The sequence below is a fragment of the Aedes aegypti genome, chromosome 1 (genome assembly GCF_002204515.2).
Source record: "Aedes aegypti strain LVP_AGWG chromosome 1, AaegL5.0 Primary Assembly, whole genome shotgun sequence".
NCBI lineage: Eukaryota > Metazoa > Arthropoda > Insecta > Diptera > Culicidae > Aedes > Aedes aegypti.
In genome coordinates this window covers 23,726,387-23,745,627 of record NC_035107.1, presented here as the reverse complement: position 1 = coordinate 23,745,627, position 19,241 = coordinate 23,726,387, and the positions used below count along the sequence as shown (strand labels likewise).

Below are 19,241 nucleotides of genomic sequence, written 5' to 3'. Positions count from 1 at the left end.
ATGTCGCATGTGTTTTTTTTTCATGTGCGTGCATCACCAACACATGTATTAAAAAATAAAACTTCCACACATATGCCTCTTTTAAGTGCATGTATTGGAAGTATGAAAATACGCAAAAAACCGAGAGGGTGCAAACCAGATTCGAACCATAATCATCGGATAAACTAGCACACTGTGTATCTACTGCTCCAAACTTACTACTGAAATGATGTGTAACCAAAGTCGATGTGGTTTTACGTTTCATATGCATGATTGCTCATGCTGTTGATAAACATGTGAACATGTGTTATCCCCAGCAAAATAAAGATATACAGTCAAGTCTCCTTTAAAGCGTTAATCATCGTATGTTGAACAAGTTTAATGTATATTCATAATAATTTATCACCTACCAGAGTAGCCACATTCTCTATTGTAGAACTTACTTAAGGACTGTTCATTTTATAAAGTGGACACCTTGTGCATGCTATATCTTTATAATATATCAATAGAATCGTAATCGGTTTTCTGTATACAGTATCGTTAGACTATTATATTATTGCACGATGGTGTTATAACAAAAAAGCCATCAAAATAATTATAATTCACACGAATAAGGAACAATGTTTAGAATGGTCAAAGATTGGTAGGTCTGGAGCCAAGTATAATAGTTGAGTATACCAAAACACAATTCATTCATAAAAATTCGGATTTTTGGTATGTGAAAAATATTGTTTAAGTTTGAAGAACATCTTTTCTATGAAGTTTTTGTCGAAACTTCTTTGTAAGATCTTATATTTCCATATAAGAGGAAAATAATAGTATTACGATGCACAGCAAACCGATTATGATTTCATTGATAAACTAGCTAACCCAGCGTGGCTAGTCACGTTCCATAAGAATTTTCAAGCAAAAACCTCTTTCAAAGATTAATAATGTTTATGTTCAATTGCAAAATGATAACATGGACAGAGAAATTTCTCTGTTGATTAATATGCCATTGGTGTATGAATAATAAGCTGAGACACGCATGATATTTATGAACGCAAAATCGCCCAAATTTATGCTCTAACCATACTCCATTGTTATAGTGCCGTTATTCTGATCTGAAATAATTACAGCCTTAAATGCTGTTGTGAAATATTTCAAAAGTTCCAGAAGCTTCTATAAATTAGAGAGAAGAATCTGACTGAAAATTCTAGAATATTCTATTGAATCCCGATTAACCAGTGCTACAATTTCTGTATAGATCTTTGTGCTGCGATGGGGATCGTCAACGATATACAACGAATCGAATTGTAATTAGGGGACTATCGACTAATGAATATATCGAGTCATCGAACAGGAATGCTTTGGAAAGCTCTTTTAGGGGACCATTATAGTTACCATAAAAAAATATTTTTATTTTGCCTTCATAAGTCGATATCGAACCATGGAGCATCGACTCAAGAAGGTTGTGTAAATTAAAAAAAAACTAGAATATTCGGCCCACAATCATGTTTATCTTTCCTTGTCAAATATCTTATTTGTTTTTGAACCTTATATTGAAATGACGAAACCCGTAATGAATCACATTTTCAACTTGCATCGGAATTTAAGTGCGGTCGAACAGCATAAAGTTGGTTTGTTTACATTTTGATTACCGTCCAAGTTCATAAAACCGGAAAACTACAATGATAAAAAGATCGTGACTTTTATACGAATTAGGAAGGACAAAGCTCCGGAAAACTCTAGAACACCCTGTGCAATAGCTGTTATAGTGCTCCACAATTTGCAATAGGGTCCTAAAATGGTTAATTAAATCTTGTTTTCATTTAATAACACGAAAGATCATATTACTGCAACTACTTTAGCAATTTTTCTCGCTCAAATAACGGATATATCATATTTAAACTTTAATTTCAAAATTGGATCCATAAATGAACCTTGACACTTGAGATCATGTTTGACGTTCGCTTAGTCGACAAAAATATCACAAAGGTTTTAGTTTTAACACTGGGGTTGTTGCTATCTGACATTTCGGAAGGGACACGGAAAACAAAATACACCCGAAATTTGAGTTCAAATCAAGGAGTGTGACAAAATTTATAAAAACATAAAAAAAATGTTTTTTGTACTTAAACAAATGAAAAACATTAAAAAATTGAGTAAACATGTGTTTTTGGCCTGAACGTAAGCGTTTGGCACTAAAATTGGGACAGGGCTTTAGGACCCTATTGTAATGTTGTTACATTCAAATGGACTTTTGCAGTGCTCTTAATTTGACTGTTGTTGTGCTCTTAAATTGCTGTTGTATGCTGCTCAATGAAACCTTTCAAAGCGTTACTGACAGACAGAAAACTCTGGGATTTTATATACATGATAAAAAAGATATAGCATAAACAAGGTGTCCTCTTTATAAAATGAATAGTCTTTAAAACATGAAAACTCTGTGGAATCTTTTGCTGGTGCTATTCAAAGAAAACAAGATCACGGTTCTACTTTCACATTGATAAAAAAATATCGATCCAATGCTGATGAATGCTACCCAGAATGAGCCGATTATAAGAAACCGTGCCCCATATATGGGATTAAATTTTAACCATGGTTTTAGTATAATAGTAAAAGAGTTTTCTATAGATGAATCGAACATTTTGACTCAAGAACAACTTCTGCAAATTGGCTATAAGTTTTTGCAAGCAATTTATTTTAAGAATTATGGCACCGATATGTTGATTTTAGAACAGAACGTTCAGTGGGGAGATTGTAGTTAACCGTTTGGAGAAGTCAAGAGAACATATATACTGATTTTTTTATCATGAAAAATATGAAAAACAAAATTTCGTTTTTATATAACGCAATAATCTTTTTTTTATCATTTTTAATTTTGACTATCTATGAATTGTGATAAGAATTAGTTGTTCAGGACAAAATTTCAGAGACACTTTCGATAAGAAAGTTTTTCTAAGAACAACTTATGCTGTCCATAAAGGCCCATATTGAAAAAAGTAGGCACTGAGAAAATAGCGCTCAAACTTTGAAGTTTTTCTTTCATACAAATGTTTATAATTTTCTATTAGGGGCCGTCCATAAATAACGTAGCATTTTTCACTGAGTTTTTACACCCCCCTTCCCTCTCGTACCGTTTCGTCACAAATGCTGATACTTCCCCTTGGAAAATACGTAGCATATCAAGGACCCCCCCTTCTTCTCCTTCTTCTTCTTCTTGGCATTGACGTCCTCACTGGGACAGAGCCTGCTTCTCACCTTAGTGTTCTTATGAGCACTTCTACAGTTATTAACTGAGAGCTTTCTATGCCAAAGTTGCCATTTTCGCATTCGTATATCGTGTGGCAGGTACGATGATACTCTATGCCCAGGGAAGTCGAGAAAATTTCCAACCCGAAAAGATCCTGGACCGACCGGGAATCGAACCCAGACACCTTCAGCATGGCTTTGCTTTGTAGCCGCGGACTCTAACCACTCGGCTAAGGAAGGCCCCCCCTTTGCATTTTTTATTAATTTTCCTCAGTGATTGGGTTGAAACAAAAAATCAGAATTCAGAAGTTCAATACAAAATTTGATATTAATTACTGACTAAAATGTAAGGATAATCTAATCTAACATAATGATATACAGTAGCGCTCGAAAGTAATTTGGAAAACAGTTTCAAATAAACACAGTTCCTGTTACATAATTTTGGTATCTAGTTTCATATAGGCTAAATTGTATTACTTTTGCTGTTGTCACCAAGCCAAACAAGTTTACTATAGAAAATGTGAAAAAAAAATTGATTGGATTGATGAAGCTCGTTATTGTTGAGTTAGGGTACAATATATTTTTAGTTTATTTTTAGTTAGAACAAAAATTTCGTTATAAAAGGATTGTTTTTTTTTAGTTATTCTTTGTTAAGAAATAGATTTCAATGAAAATGAACAATACAATATATTAATTCGAAATGAATTATTATCCAAATTCAAATTCATTTGGCAATCAGTGGCCAGATATAGAAAAAATTACACTTGATATATTTGGAATGTTTAGAAAATTTTAGCGATTATTATACAAATTATTTATCTCTATTAATATTTCAGCTGAACTTCATTATCTTTCTTCATAATAAAATAAACCTACACAACCTATAATGAAACAGTTAAATAATAAAAAAAATATCAAATTACCAAGTTATCAATAAAATTGAATGATAGGGCAATTCGATATCAGTCGAATCTCTTGTCCTCATTAATATTCAGGCTATTCCATCAAGAGCATTGATACATCAAAACAAATCGATGAGTTGATTGAGTGAGATCTCCTGCAACATTGAATGCATAATACACGGTATAAATATCTTGTTTCATGTAATATTTGCCGAAAAGAGCATATTTTATTGTCTTGAAAACGGCTGACTTTATGACTTGTTAACAAATGAGAAAACAATGTACTCCAAGTAGTTAAAGCATTGATTTTTAATTTATTTATTAAACTTTGATTTTGTTTATTTATAAATTTATCAATTAAGACACGAATATAAAATAATATTTACATAACCATTTAAAGCTTTGAAAAATCTGTTTGATTGCATTTATCAAGAAAATCTAAAATTTCTCAGATTTCTTTTCAATCTTGATGAATGTTTAGAAGCTGAATCATCATTTTATAAACCAAGTTTATAAGTCAAACAAAACAGAGGACAGAGCCTGCATCTCAGTGTTCTTATGAGCACTTCCACAGTTATTAACTGAATGCTTACTGTGCCAATGACCATTTTTGCTTGCGTATATCGTGTGGCAGGAACGAAGATACTCTATGCTCTGGGAAGTCGAGAAAATTTCCAACCCGAAAAGATCCTCGACCGGTGGGATTCGAACCCACGACCCTCAGCTTGATCATGCTGAATAGCTGCGCGTTTACCGCTACGGCTATATGGGCCCCGTAAAGATCCCCCTCCCCCCTAAATAGCTACGTCATTTATGGATGACCCCTTACATTTCTTCCTGACATATTTAACACAACCGCATAGCTTACTAATTTTGCTTCTAATGATCAGCAAAAAAATAATAAACTTGAACACAATTCACGTTTGCAGCTGAAATTTAAATTAAAAGTTCATATGGAGACTGGTATGCCTTTATTTTTCAATATGGGACTGCACCAACTTCATATTTTCCAATACATTTTCAAACAATGTGTGTTTATTTTTATATGCATAATAAAATGCAGATTAAAATAAGTTTTATTGCACTCATTCGATAACTGTCAAGCAATGATACATAGTTTTGACATCATGAATGCTCTAAAGTATGACTTTAAATCGACAATATGTTGAGCATTATTATTATAAGTAAATTTTCTGGGATGTAGAAAAAATATTGTTCGGAAAAGATCTTCACGAGTTTTATATAGTTATGCGGCTTGGCAAACCTCTGAACGAACACCAACACCAAAAAATCCACTTAAGGGTTGAAGAAATCATTTCGTGACGCGTTCACCATTATTTTGCGATTATGTTGTGCACATAAGTTTTTTGAGAATTATTATTTATGTATATCAATTCCAAAAATATGGAAAATCTGGCTTTGGTGTAAAATGTTGAGTGCGATAATTCAACCTTATTGTAATTTCTGTAAATTCCAGTTAGGTACTATTGCATCTTCTTTACAAAAAAAAAATATAACGGTAAATGTAAATGACTGCTAATAAGAGCGGTTTTAAATTTAAAAAAAGTTTGAAATTCCAATCCCCATATCTTTCTTAGGGGTCGTCCATAAACCACGTGAACATTTTTCCTGACTTTTCAGTCACCTCCTCCCCCCTCGTGCTTTTGTGTGGTTTTGACGAATAACCCCCCGCTCGCCCAATGATCATGTGTTTCATTTGTTCATGAATGAAACAGAAATTTGAAAAATGGGAGAAGAGATATTTATGAATTGGTTTGCTATTATTAAGCGAAATGTGAGATTATAGTGTGACAAACTTCTGCAAAAATCCCTAACAAAATTAGATCAAAAAAGATTTGTTTCTACTGCAGTGTTCCTTATTATTGTTTGAGGAATTAGTTTTCACTTAGAGATAATTTTGTATTAACATTACAGTACTAACATGTGGGGAACATTTTTTTTTTCAAATTTTGTCATAGTAATTTCCATAGAAATCTTAATCGTTTCATTAGCAGTCGGATGGTTCAAATTAAAAAAAAAGTTTTAAAATTCAATATTTCATATCTTTTTTACCAACAACGATTAGAAGTTGTTGGTAAAAAAGATATGAAATATTGAATTTTAAAACTTTTTTTTTAATTTGAACCATCCGACTGCTAATGATGAAACCTTTCAGGTTTAGTTGATGGTGGAATTTTCTTTGAAACACAAATGGGTGGACCGTGGTCTTTGGCTAGATACCCCCTCCCCGCTAAATGATCACATGGTTTATCAACGGCCTCTATTTTGATAAGTAATTGTTAAAAGATACATAAAACATCCATGTCGTGATAATTGTTCCACTTCTAATATTGCGAAAGAATTACGGTAATCCAGTTTGCTGTATGCACACTTAGATGTTTGATTACAATATTACATCGTCAAATGAATCGAATCCCACACCCCCTGGGTCTCCTACTTCGAGGAGTCTCATACCGTCCCCAACCATGCGACTAGGAGACCAAAATGTAAATAAATGAAAAGTAAATCAATCAGCAAACGTCAACGATAAAATTCTGCTTAAAAAGCGCCCGACTGTTATAGTCAAGTGTGTTTATTTGTTTCTCCCTAATATATTACCCAATCCAACACGCACGGCATTAAATTCTATTTCCACTGCAAATGTATAAGCCATTGCCGATAATAAAGATATACAAACATATAGATTTTGACTCTGGTATAAGTAAGAAATTCCCGCAGCACCGCGTTGGTACTTTAAATATATTTATAGAACATATCATCTCACCCCTTCTCGCACTTGGCTGTCCAACGGGTGTTGTATTTTGCTCCTGTTGCAGGTTGTCCTCCGTGACAAGATGGTTCCATCTTGTGTGATGTAAAGAACTCCACACATGAGAAATTGTGGTAGGCGAGTGGTGTGGGTTTATGTTTAAGGATCCGAAGGTTGCGGTTTCGAATCCAGTTACTGTTATTATTTTTTTGTTTTTCATATTTTGGTGTCTAAGGCAAATTTCTTGTGGCGGAGCCTTGGAGCAATCGGGTATATGGGGTAGCTAACAAGGGAAGGTCACGATGTGTTACACGGGGTTTTCAACCGGACTATTTTTGTTGGATTCAACATGTCGAAATATGTGAAACCCCAAAGCCTTTCGGGTGAAGAGCCAGGGAGATGTAGTATGTTGTTAACAAAATGTTAATAAAATCTTAAATTTGTTTTACCAAATTAGGATAATGGTGTTGTCTAACACAGATCACCTAGATATAAGAAATGAATGTAATGTTTGGAATGATACTAATAAAGAAATTAAAAAAAAAAACATGTACATCGTAATGTTCTGAATGGCTTCAACGGATGACGCATGAATTTGGATACTAGGTTCGAATAATGACTTATTCAGTAGGTACAAGAATGTTAACACTTTTGACCGGGTTAAATCCGATCTTTAAAGGCAATAAATACATTACTTAGAAAAGAGATAACTTAACTTTATATAAAATGAGTAGTAGAAAATCGGTAAAATAAATGGAATGGTGTTTGATTTTCGATGATGTTATTACTTTCAATAAAAGTAACATTGTTGCTAAATAAATAACTTTACTCAAGAAAATTGTTTTAAAAAGAACAAAATGTTTATTATTTATGTGTGATTTTTTGTGTATTCATACACTAACAAATGAGGCCATTTGAAATCACAGATCTGACTGTTATTTTTTTAGTTTCAGTTCAGTCATTTAAAACGACAATATTTTCACTTGTCCCACTAGTTTCCAAAATTTTCAATATTTACCTTGAACTTTGGCACAAACATTAAATTTAAATATAGCATAGATTTAGTAGGAAACAATCTGAAAAATATAGTAGATCTTATTCATTTTATTTTTTTTAAGAACCCTCTCTATACGATTTCCTTTACCCATTTGTCACACGGTACCTTATTTCGATAGTCACTCAAGCAAAATGATTATCTAAATACAGGGACCGGAATCTATTATGATAATTCGCCACAAGAAATCGGGTTGAATTTCATAAATTTGCCTGAAGAACCAAAAAATAAAAACAAAATATATATTCGCGCTTATTCAGAATCGAACCAATGACCTCCCGATTCATAAACCAGTACTAACTCCACGAACCTATCGACGGCTTGATGAGAGAAGTGACAAAAGCAATATATAAAGCGTTTTATATTGCAATATTCATTCCATTCCTCTGACATGTCCACCATCCATTTGCCGCGTGACCATTTGCCTAAGTGTGCGTTTCCGATGCCATCATTCGGCTTCGGATTGGTTGTGCAATTGTGTGGGTCGGGCGTAAACATTTAGATTGCTCGAATTTTCAAGTCCAATGTGCTCGATTTCAATTGACGGGCTTGCCCGTCTACGCTTAGGAGGCGAATCTTACCATCAATAGGTGGATTTAGCACCTAATACGCTAGGAGGGAAATCCGCCATCCGAATTATTTTGGGTGTACCATTCAAACGGCAGTCAGCAGTTGATTCCTAACGTTGTTCTGCACCTCTGGGCCTATTTTGAAAAAAATCCTTAGTCAGAATTTTGAGTTACGCCCTTTTGAAGTTTATATGATAGAAATCACTAAAAATATGCCATTTTTACTTATTTAAACAAAGAGATTATACAAAAAAAATGTAGTTTTGATTTTTTATCTGGTTTTCGATATTGAAAACCATTTTCATAAAAAAAATTCTACACCGACATTTGAAAAGGGCCAATGTTATGTCTAGTTATTACTTATCAACCAATACACGAACAATTATATCTAACAATCTAACGCCTGATAGTGATTTTAGGAAATTGTCCAAAGAATTCAAATATGAATGAATAATTCTTGGACAGGATATGCAGATGCGCCCTTTGGAAGTGTATGGAAAGAATATTGCATGGTGAATTCCGTTTCATCTATAATCAACGGTTAGGTGCATACATAATCATTACACCTCTGCGGTTGTTCTTATTTCATTCAATTTAGCAAGTTGCACAAAATTTACACCTACACATATTGTCTAGATTGACGTTATAAAAGTTCCAATGTATAATTGAAATATATACACATCAATATAGTTGAACATCAAAGTTGATCGCAACATTCGAACATAACATATCTGTATCTACATATTTCTATATTCTATAGTCTATTCAATTCTATTTAATTTTTTTCTATTCTCATCTGTTCTATTCTATTCAATTCTACTCTACTTAAATTTATTCTATTCTGATCCACCCTACTTGTTCTTATACATATTTTCAAATGCCAGTGTTGTAATCAACAACTGCGCGCAAAAGAATTGAACGATTGAACTTTATAGCGCTGACAGGTCTGTGAAACAGCGCTATGCACAGACTCCGACGCCAGCTCATTATGTCAGCCTAGTCTTCGACCAGTTGCATTGCAGATGTCATTTACATTAAACATGGTGATATGATATTTCGAAGATTTTGTCAGACTCTGCCCTTCCCAGCTCTCGACAAACTTGTTCAAATTACCTTTAAAACGAAGATCCAGGTCAAATGAAAAGCATTTAATACAAAATGCTTAAGTTCGTTAAAATACATAAAAAATATCATATATTTTTGAAACCCTTATATGGACTTACTGTGAAATAATAATTCAAATCTTCATTTTTATGGATCATATGAGAAGCACGCATTAGGAGTCAGAATCTGTGCATAGCAATTTTTTACAGAGCTGGGAGCGCTAAAGAGCCGTACAAATATCGAAAGAGTACCGTTCAAATCGCTGTCGTTAATTTTTACAGTGTCCATTTGTAAAAATATGTATAAGAACAAGTAAGGTTGGGCATAGTAGAATAAATTTAAGTAGAGTTTAATTGAATAGAATAGAACAGATTAGAATAGAAGTATGTATGTGTGAATATATAATATAGATAAAGATAAGTGATGTTCGAGTGTTTCGGTCAACTTTGATACAGTCATTGATCAGCTATATTGAAATGTGTATATTTCAATTATACTTTGGATCGTTTTCAATATCAGTATAGACAACATGTGTACGTGTAAATTTGGAATCGTTCAAATATTACGTAACGAGGAGGTTCGGTAGTGTTACGGTTCATACATTTTCCATACAAAAGTTGTAACGTGGGGGAGGAAAGGGGGTCTCAAATTGGAAAATTCTGCGTTACATTTGAATACAAGATGCACCTAGCTAACCGTTGATTACAGATGGAGCAGAATCCACCATATCCCATATTCTATATTCTTTCCATACATTTCAAAAAGGCGTATCTGCATATCCTGTCCAAGAATTTTTCATACAAATTTGAATGCTTTGGACAATTTCCTAAAATCACTATAAAGCGTTAATTTGGTAGATATAATTTTTCGTGTATTGGCTTATTAGTAATAACTAAACATAGTATTGGCCCTTTTCAAATGTCGGTCGAGAAAATTTTTAGAAAAATGTATTTTTTAATATCTAAAACCATATAAAAAATTAAAACTACAAAATTTTATTATAATCTCTTTGTTAAAACAAGTTAAAGTGGCATATTTCGTGTGATTTCTGTCATATAAACTTCAAAAGGGCGTAACTCAAAATTCTGACTAAGGATTTTTTTTTAAATCGCTCCAGAGGTGCAGAACAACGTCAAGAATCAACTGCTGACTGCCGTTTGAATGGTATATTTTATTTGATAATAACGGTATTTGGAGCACCGTGAGTGCCTCACCCACCCGTTGAACTATTTTCCTTCGGCACCCCATTGCATTGTAGGTAGTTGTTGGGTGGGCGTGGCGTGAATCTCACCGCGTGTTTCAAAGTGTAAAGTGAACCGTTTTCGGATCACTAAGCGGCCAAAGACATGCACCACTGGACAGTGGTTGCATTTGTTATATGAAGCGGTCATAAATGATTTCATAGAATAGCTGATAATAAAAAATACCATCAGAAATTGCCAAAATCAATTATGTTTTGACTATCAAAAAATTCGTGGTTGTTGTCATTGTCATCATCAATGTGATTTCTTGCTCGTTGAGTGAGGATTTACTATTACTACTTAATAATTTATTTTATTCCTAAGACTGCCAAAAATTTGGAAAAAAATATGAGTTTAAATGCTTGGCTCATTTTAGATTTTGAACCTGGGATTGGCCTTGTTTATTGGTCAACTTGAATTTTGTTAGCGTGCATTGGCCCAATGCTAGACCCTTTTAGTTTCTAACGAATGACCAAAAGGGAGTCATTGGCTTCTCATCAAGCCTAGGCCTATGACAGTTTGCAATTTTTTTTCGAACGGGAACATGGAACGAGTTAACAGATCAATCTTAAAAATATTTTTTTTATTTTTAAGATGTTTGGCCTATTATCAGACCCACTGTGCACCGTTTCGAGAAAGACGGAGAAAATGAGGAGAGAAGCCTTTCGGCAATTCCGAAGCTCATTGCCGCCAACCACAACCATCATCGTCATCCACCCCACAGCAAAAGATTTACCATGGCTCATTGCATAACATCATCGACGCTATCCCGAGTAAATGCGGTGAAAACCGCGATAATGATGGTAACATGCATGATCCTACTTTCTGCGGTAATAAAGTGATGTTGTATGCTAATGGAGCAAAACAATGGAGCAATCTAATCCATGAAGAATGGGTTTTTCCAAGTCATTTTCCTTGCAACCGGGCGGGGAGGTTTCGAACGAAAGTGATTTCATGCTCGTTTCTTCCGTGCCCCATTGAGCGTTAATTTATCGATGGAAATCTTGAGACCTAGTTTCGGGCCTTGGCAGCACCCTGCCGGACGTTTCGCAACAGGGCTTCGTACTCATCCTTGTAGCACTGGTAGACGGCGTAGACCCGTCCGCAATAGTCGTCGGACGGGACGTCCTTCATTTGCTGTGTAATGCACTGGCGGTGCTGTTCGGCGAAGGCCTTTTCCTGGGACGCTGGACGCCCTCCGCGGAACATCTGCCACGTGTCGTGCATGTGGATTCCGTTCAGGTCATCGTAAACTCCCAGATTAAGGGCTATACAACGCATCATGCAGTGGGTGTTGCGGTCGTTCGGGAACTCGCCATTCCTGTAGCGTTGCACCAGGTCTGCCGGAGGATTCTGATCCTGGGTGCACACCGTGATCAGCTTGTTAAGCAGTTGACCGGCGTTCTGGAATCCAGTGAGTATACATAGTAGAATATCTGAATGATCTGAGCTAACGAAGGATACTTACAGCTGAACCGGTGCAGATTAAGGCGATTATCGCTAACAAAATTAGAAACCGAACTGCCTTCATGCTTATAACCTCTGATTATTAGAACTAATGCGGGCAAGATTGAGCCAACGGCTATTTATACCGTTCGCCGAATCGTCAATTTCCCAGGTTCCCAGGGCCGAACCGTACGCTGAACCTAGAACATTTGTTATTCGGGGAATAACGCATCGCATCGCACCTTGGTGCGATTGGATTTCTCTAACGCGTAATAGATGGAGACACCAGATCAGATAATTGATTATGTTCTACAACTAATAGGATTATCGCTTGGTACGTGGCATTCAAATGATGTCACTGTAACGAGGCATGTGTATTGATTCTCATCGTCCAGTGATGTTAGAGACTAGATATTTAACGAATTCTAGTAGAATATTGCCAAAATTGAAAACTAATAAACATCGTAAAGGGACGTTTCTATGGTTCCCTCCAAGATGCACCTCCTCTTGGGATTCCTCCAGCAATTCTCCAAGGAATTTGTCCAACTATACCTTCAGCAATTTTCGAAGATGTTCATAGACATCCCACCAAGAAATCCTCAAGTCCAACGTTGGTTTCTCTAGTAGTTGCAACATTTATCCAGAGCTTCTCCTTGGATTTTCTCCAGAAATTCCTCTGAGAGTTTGCTTCAGAGATTTTTCCTGTAATTCTTCCACCGATTTGTTCAAACTTCTAAAAATTACCATTAGATTTTTTCAGATAACATAAAGATTCATTCATTATTACATTATTCCATTTTTTTTTTAAGAAATGTGTAGGATTTTTTACAGTTAACTCTACGAGAATTCCTCCAGGAGTTCCCCTTCTATTTTTTTCGGTTATTCATGAAGCACAGTGATTTCTTCCTAAAAATATCCCACGGATTGTCCAAGGAATTGCTCAAGACATTCCTTCGGGAATTATAACGTAAAACCCTTCAGAAATTTGATATCCGACTAGGATAAATGATTACAAATACAAGAAATGTAAGGTTCTTATACAGTCAATGTTAGGTCTTAATATGAGTCTGAGAGTCGTGGGTTAGAATACAACCGGTCAAGGATCTTGTCGTAATGGAAATTTTCCGGACTTGCCTGGGTACAGAGTATCTTCGTGCTTGCACCTATCTTCCATGATTTTTCTCTAGAGAATTTCCTGAGACTTTTTTAAGAGTCCCAATATTTCAGAGATCCTTGTAGGAGTCAATCAATCACTGGTTTCGCTCGTAGATCTTAAGAAGTTATTAGTAGAACATCTATGAACTGAACACTTAATCATATTTGTTTGATCTTACATGGGTACTACCTCTTCCCCTTCTTGGCATCATTGTTGAACAGGCGAGTACATGGAAGTAAGCAGTATTGATAGCTTTTAATCCGCATAGCCCTGAGTGAAAGTAAAGAAAACACTCACCACTTAGCGAAAGCTTAACGGATTTCAACATATATTTTGTTAGTACACCCGTACACATATCTAATTTCTAAAAGTGACCAGAAAAACTCGTAAATGTTCCTGTGGCCGGATTTATTCCGGTGGGTCACCGGGTCAGGTCAGTCAAAAACCCGATTGAAAGAGCAAATCAGAGTTATAAAAATTGGGGTAGGTAATGTCTGTTACATTACCGCGGAGTTGACGAAGGACTACTAGGGACACAACTTCGACCAATTCTGGGACAGACTAGCTTTCTACACATAATAGGATGTTTAATGATAGATGATAGGTTCTGTGATTGAGAGTATTCAATTAAGTTATGGTTTAAATGGATATCTGTCGTTTTGTTTGGAAACCGCGGAATCTAACCATTTGGCTGAGGAAGGCCCCTATATTTGCAATTGGCAATTATTATTCATAACAAATCAAATATTGTATGATGCTACAAGAATAATTAAGAGATTATAGCAAATATGTAGCGATGTATACACATTAAGAAATATTACAAAATTAACTTTTTAATACACATTTGTTGGCCATGAAAAGGGCCGATTGAACGGTGAGATTTGAGTAACACGGACACACATTTTGACGGCGCACATGTTGGAATCCTTCTCGTCCGATGAGGTTTACGGTGGCGATGACGATGGGCGCTTCTACGAGCGGCTTTGGCTGATTTTCTTCAGTCATCTCGTACAAATCTTGCGTTAGCCCACCGATTGCTTCAGGGATAATTCTGGAAGCGCGAGTCAATTTAGAAATCATGAGCGATTCACAATCCGGACGCTGGATTTGCAGCAGCTTCATGGTCAATAGACCTGTGGCACAGGTAGCGAGGGCCGAGCTGGTACGGCGGACCTCATACCAGCCCGAAAGCGAAAATAGAATGAAACCGAATTCAACGAAGGAAGTATGCTTTATACCCTTAGAATAGCAGATGATGCTCCTCCTTTTCATATTCTTCGCTTTCTGATCTGGTAAATAGACTATATGAAACTGATGTCTTGGCAAGGGATGTACAAGATGAGCATTATGCTGTTATTGTATCCCGACGGCACTGCAGCAGCGTCGTCGGAAACATCCTCAAATTGCCGTATTGTCGATTATTCGTAATAAAACAGATATTGTATGATGCTACGAGATGAATTGAGAGATTATAGCGTAAACACATTAGGAAATATTACACAAATAACTTTTTAGTACACATTTGTTGGCCCTGAAAAGGGCCGAATGAATTCTTGAATTCAAGTAACACGGATTCTTGAATTCAAGTAACGCGCACAGGTTGAAATCCTCCTCGCCAGATGAGATTTGCTGTGGCGGCTTCTTAGGTGTCTTCTTCATCGCGGCGGTCTTTGAAACTTGGTGGGTTTTGCTTACGAACTGCCTTCTTTTTTCCTTCTCGGATGCTAGCCACAGCCACAGTTTCCCGGGATTTCACTTCACTCTTGCCGGCAAGATTGCCGACATCGCAGTTGTAGTTTCCGCCGATGTATTTCTCGATCACCTGTAGGGAGGACCCGTTCCGTTCGTTTAAGGCTCCGACAGCGGCCACAATCATCTTATTCGTAGTCCTAGTCAAAACTTTTATTAAGTTTTCATTTTTTTTCCAACAGAGTATGTTGTAACAACAAAAATTATAACATAATACACGTTCGGTTCACAATGTAACAAAATTATAACACACATCAATACGATTATTTGAAAATTTCAACACATTCAGCTACATATAAACATTGAGTAAAAACTGATTTGGGTAAATTTCAACTCATTTTTTATGTATTATTTTTAATAGTGTTATTCATTGTTTAGAATTTTATAATAATTGGAACAAAAAACGACTTTCGAAAACCTGACAATGTCGGGAGTTGAACTCTGGTCTTCGACATGTCTATCACTGCTTCTACCAATGAGGCTATCACCTAAGTGAAAAACTAGCCAATCTGTGTTGAAATTCACATTAATAAAGTCAAAAAAAAATAGGCTAAAATGTCAACGACAAATCGTCTATTTTTCAATCGAATACTCTTTAAATTTACACGATCATGTAACAATAGATGAATTTGATTTACTTTTACTATAGTACTCTTCTGTTTACGCTACATTGAAATTTAAATATTGTTATCTGTGCATGACTGAGAAAATGATACGAAGCGGATCAATTCTAAATGTTTGTCCACCGCTTTAGACGATCGTGCACTGATAAGTGGAAGGCCGATTAGTTCAGAAATGAAACATATGTGCTGATCCCGACCCAGTCTTCCCTATTATCCCTATATCCCTATTATCTATTATTAATAGAACCGATGTGCTACTTTGGTTTGAACTTAACAACTTGTGCTGAACCGCAAACGCGTTTCGTGTCTGTACCAGTGTATCAAACCGAACCCGGTACATGTGTAGTTCGCTTCAAACTTAGGTTCAAATAATGGCACAAAGCACTCAAACAGAGAACGGTTGAAATCCACGCGGATAAATTTCTACGATCGTATATGAAATTGTTTGGTTCAAATCGTAAAACTCTTGAGCCTTGAATAAATGTTTTATTGCAGATCAACTAAGACCAATATTTTAGGTAACATTTAGCGGTAACTATATGAAAAAAAAAATATAACTATATCATACAACAAGACACGATAAGTAGAAATTGATAAGCGTGTATATCAACCATCCGTTCGTGCAATAGGACGCTAAAATCAATTCCGTCATTATGCAACTTACCCAGCTTAAACCCACGTTAATGAATGAGTAGTTACAAGTTAATGTGAACAACCCAAAAATGTCAGATTTCCCAAGAGTGTCAGATACCCAAAAATGTCAAAATCATGTTGACCACGGTTCATATATATGTCGTTGACAAGCTAGGAGGGCCCGTGGTTTGTGCCGTCGTTCTGAACCTCGGACGCAACCGAAAATGTGCACCAAAATTTGAACCGCAGTTGCAGTCGAGGTACAAATGGACCGGTTTTCGAACCGGCGTTTGAACCGATGTCCACTTTACACATGTTCGGTTTAGGTTCGAGCGTTTCGGTTTGTACACGAGAACAGAGTACAAGGAGAGTACGAAACCGGCTGAACCAACGTGTTCGGTGTTCGTTTGGGAAGACTGTCCCGACCTGATATGTCTACCGAAAGTTGGGTCGAAGGCGGATTAAATTGTATCCGATATCGGACCTATGTCAGGTTGACATCGGGTTAAAATTGGGTCAGTGTCGTGTCGCTGAGCAACATGTAGTTGGGTGGATATCGAGTCAATGTCGTGTTAAATCTATGTCGACTGTAGCTGATAATACTGTTTATTGTACTGAAAATAAACATCGACTTGTTTTGTTCTATTATTATAATGCTATGATTGCAGAACACGTTTCATAAGCATATCTGATTAAAACAAACGTTGGTATACTTATCAATTGTTGATATAATTGTGCTTACTGATTGGGAAAGAGCTATATATTGGAAGATTGTCATTGAGCGATTGCCTCAAGAATCAAATCAGACCAGTGCACATTATTGGTCCCAAAGCCATATCAAGGAAGACAAAAATGATTGTGCCTAAACCGTCAATTTTAGATATATGGTGTCTTCGGCAAAGTTTCTCCATATTTTTCAGACATTTTTTTCAGAGATGTGAAATTAGGGTGGCCCATATAGTTTACGAGATCAGCACATAAACTTTTTTGCTGACGCATTTAGGACTACACAATGTTCTACAATGTTTTAGAACAACCGATTTGGAGCAACTTTGCCGAAGAACCCAAATTTCTATCTCCTATGGTTCGCGGGTTATGATTTTTTTTTAACAAAAAAGTTAGGGTGGTACTGAAAAATCGATTTTTTCTTGATAACTTTTTATACGATAATTTCTCGCAAAAACTTTGTTCCGAGCACTTTTAAAACTTTTGATTGCGCAACTTTTTGCCGAAGAAACTTTTGTTCTATCTCTTATGGTTACAGAATTATCAGAAATTTTCTAGGAAAAAAATGTTGTTTTCAAATGCCTATATCTCCGAAAGGCGCAAACGGATTTTCAATCTTTTGTCGGCATCTTTTTCTTTTATCTTTTTCTCTGTTCATGCTAAAAAAACTGTGAGGACGTTTTTTGTTTGAAAATATTGACAAAATTTTGAAAATAATATGATTTTAACCGAAAATTGTTCATAACTTGAAGAATATTCGAGATAGCTCTTTGGTGCCTTCAGCAAAAATGTGCAAAATTGAAAGTTCTGAAAGTACTTCATACAAACTATTCATAAAAAATCAACGCTTTAAGATATATTCACCATAAACCGAAGTTTATATGGTGAAGAAAGCGAACAAAGAGATATTTGCTAGAACAATCGAAATAGCTGTATGTAAAGTCATTTAAAATTGAATTATCATGTATTGATATCGATCATAGTAAGCGGAATCTGAGGAGTTGAAAAGAGGAAAATTATTTGCTGAAGCAGTTTTCGAGTGATCAAGACCCACCTTCTGGTTCGTTACCTTAGACAAGTATTTGGGATTTATATTTGGTTGAAATTCAAGATTCATACATTCTTCAACAGGCGAATGCTGCCCTGACTAATTCGTTGTGGCAGATTTATTTGATTTGATTGAATTGATAAGTTGGATGCCCAGATAGAACAATTGCAGATACTTCTATATTTCAATGGGAGGATATCACGGGAAGTAAGGTTTTGGTAATTTGAAGGAATTCTTCAAAGTATATGTTTTGTTATCCTTTAGGGTTGATAATATAATAAACGGGATCGGTATTGAACGCATGACCTTCTGCTTAGTAAGCCGAAGCGGTAGCAATTTATAACTAACCACGGCATAGGTTAGCGGGACAAACATTATGTCGCGAGAAATAACAAGATTTCGTTCATGGATTAATGTTCCTTGGATCACTGTTAACGTTCAACGCGCCGTCATCGTAATCATCGTCATCATTGAAACTTCAAAAGCAGTTTTTCTGTTCGAAAACAAAAATTATTCGATAAAAATGTATTCACTGTGTTTCGATTGGAGAATTCAATACAGTGAACACATTTTCCTAAAATAATTTCTTGATTTTGAACGTTAAAACTGCTTTTGAAAATTCTGAAATCAATGACGGATCCTGCCCCCTTAAAACTGCTTCAGCAACTAACTTTACCTAACTCCTAAGATTTCGCTTACTGTGATCGATCTTATTTCATTACATATATTTTCAATTTTTAATGATTTTACATACAGTTATTCCGGTTGTTCCAGCAAATATCTCTTTTTTCGCTTTCTTTATCATATAAAATTCGATTTATGGTGAATATATCTTAAAGCGTTGATTTTTTATGAATAGTTTGTATGAAGCACTTTCAGAACTTTCAATTTTGCACATTTTTGCTGAAGGCGCTCTTTTAACCCTCGAATATTTTTCATGTTATGGACAATTTTCGGTTAAAAAACATATTTTCAAAATTTTGTCAATCGTTTCAAACAAAAACGTC

The 19,241-nt window shown here is 35.6% G+C and overlaps 2 protein-coding genes across 4 annotated transcripts in view; one reads left to right on the top strand and one right to left on the bottom strand.

The window, feature by feature from the left end:
• Positions 1–19,241, top strand: part of LOC5578387 (mannosyl-oligosaccharide alpha-1,2-mannosidase IA) — a 217,026-nt gene that overhangs the window by 75,862 nt on the left and 121,923 nt on the right. The window lies entirely within an intron of this gene.
• Positions 11,763–12,429, bottom strand: LOC5575260 (general odorant-binding protein 99a). The gene is made up of 2 exons (XM_001661814.2): positions 12,322–12,429; positions 11,763–12,257 (listed from the first exon to the last, which is right to left on the bottom strand). Exons 1-2 carry the CDS (start codon positions 12,382–12,384, stop codon positions 11,865–11,867), a joined length of 456 nt encoding a protein of 151 aa, XP_001661864.2. The 5' UTR covers positions 12,385–12,429; the 3' UTR covers positions 11,763–11,864.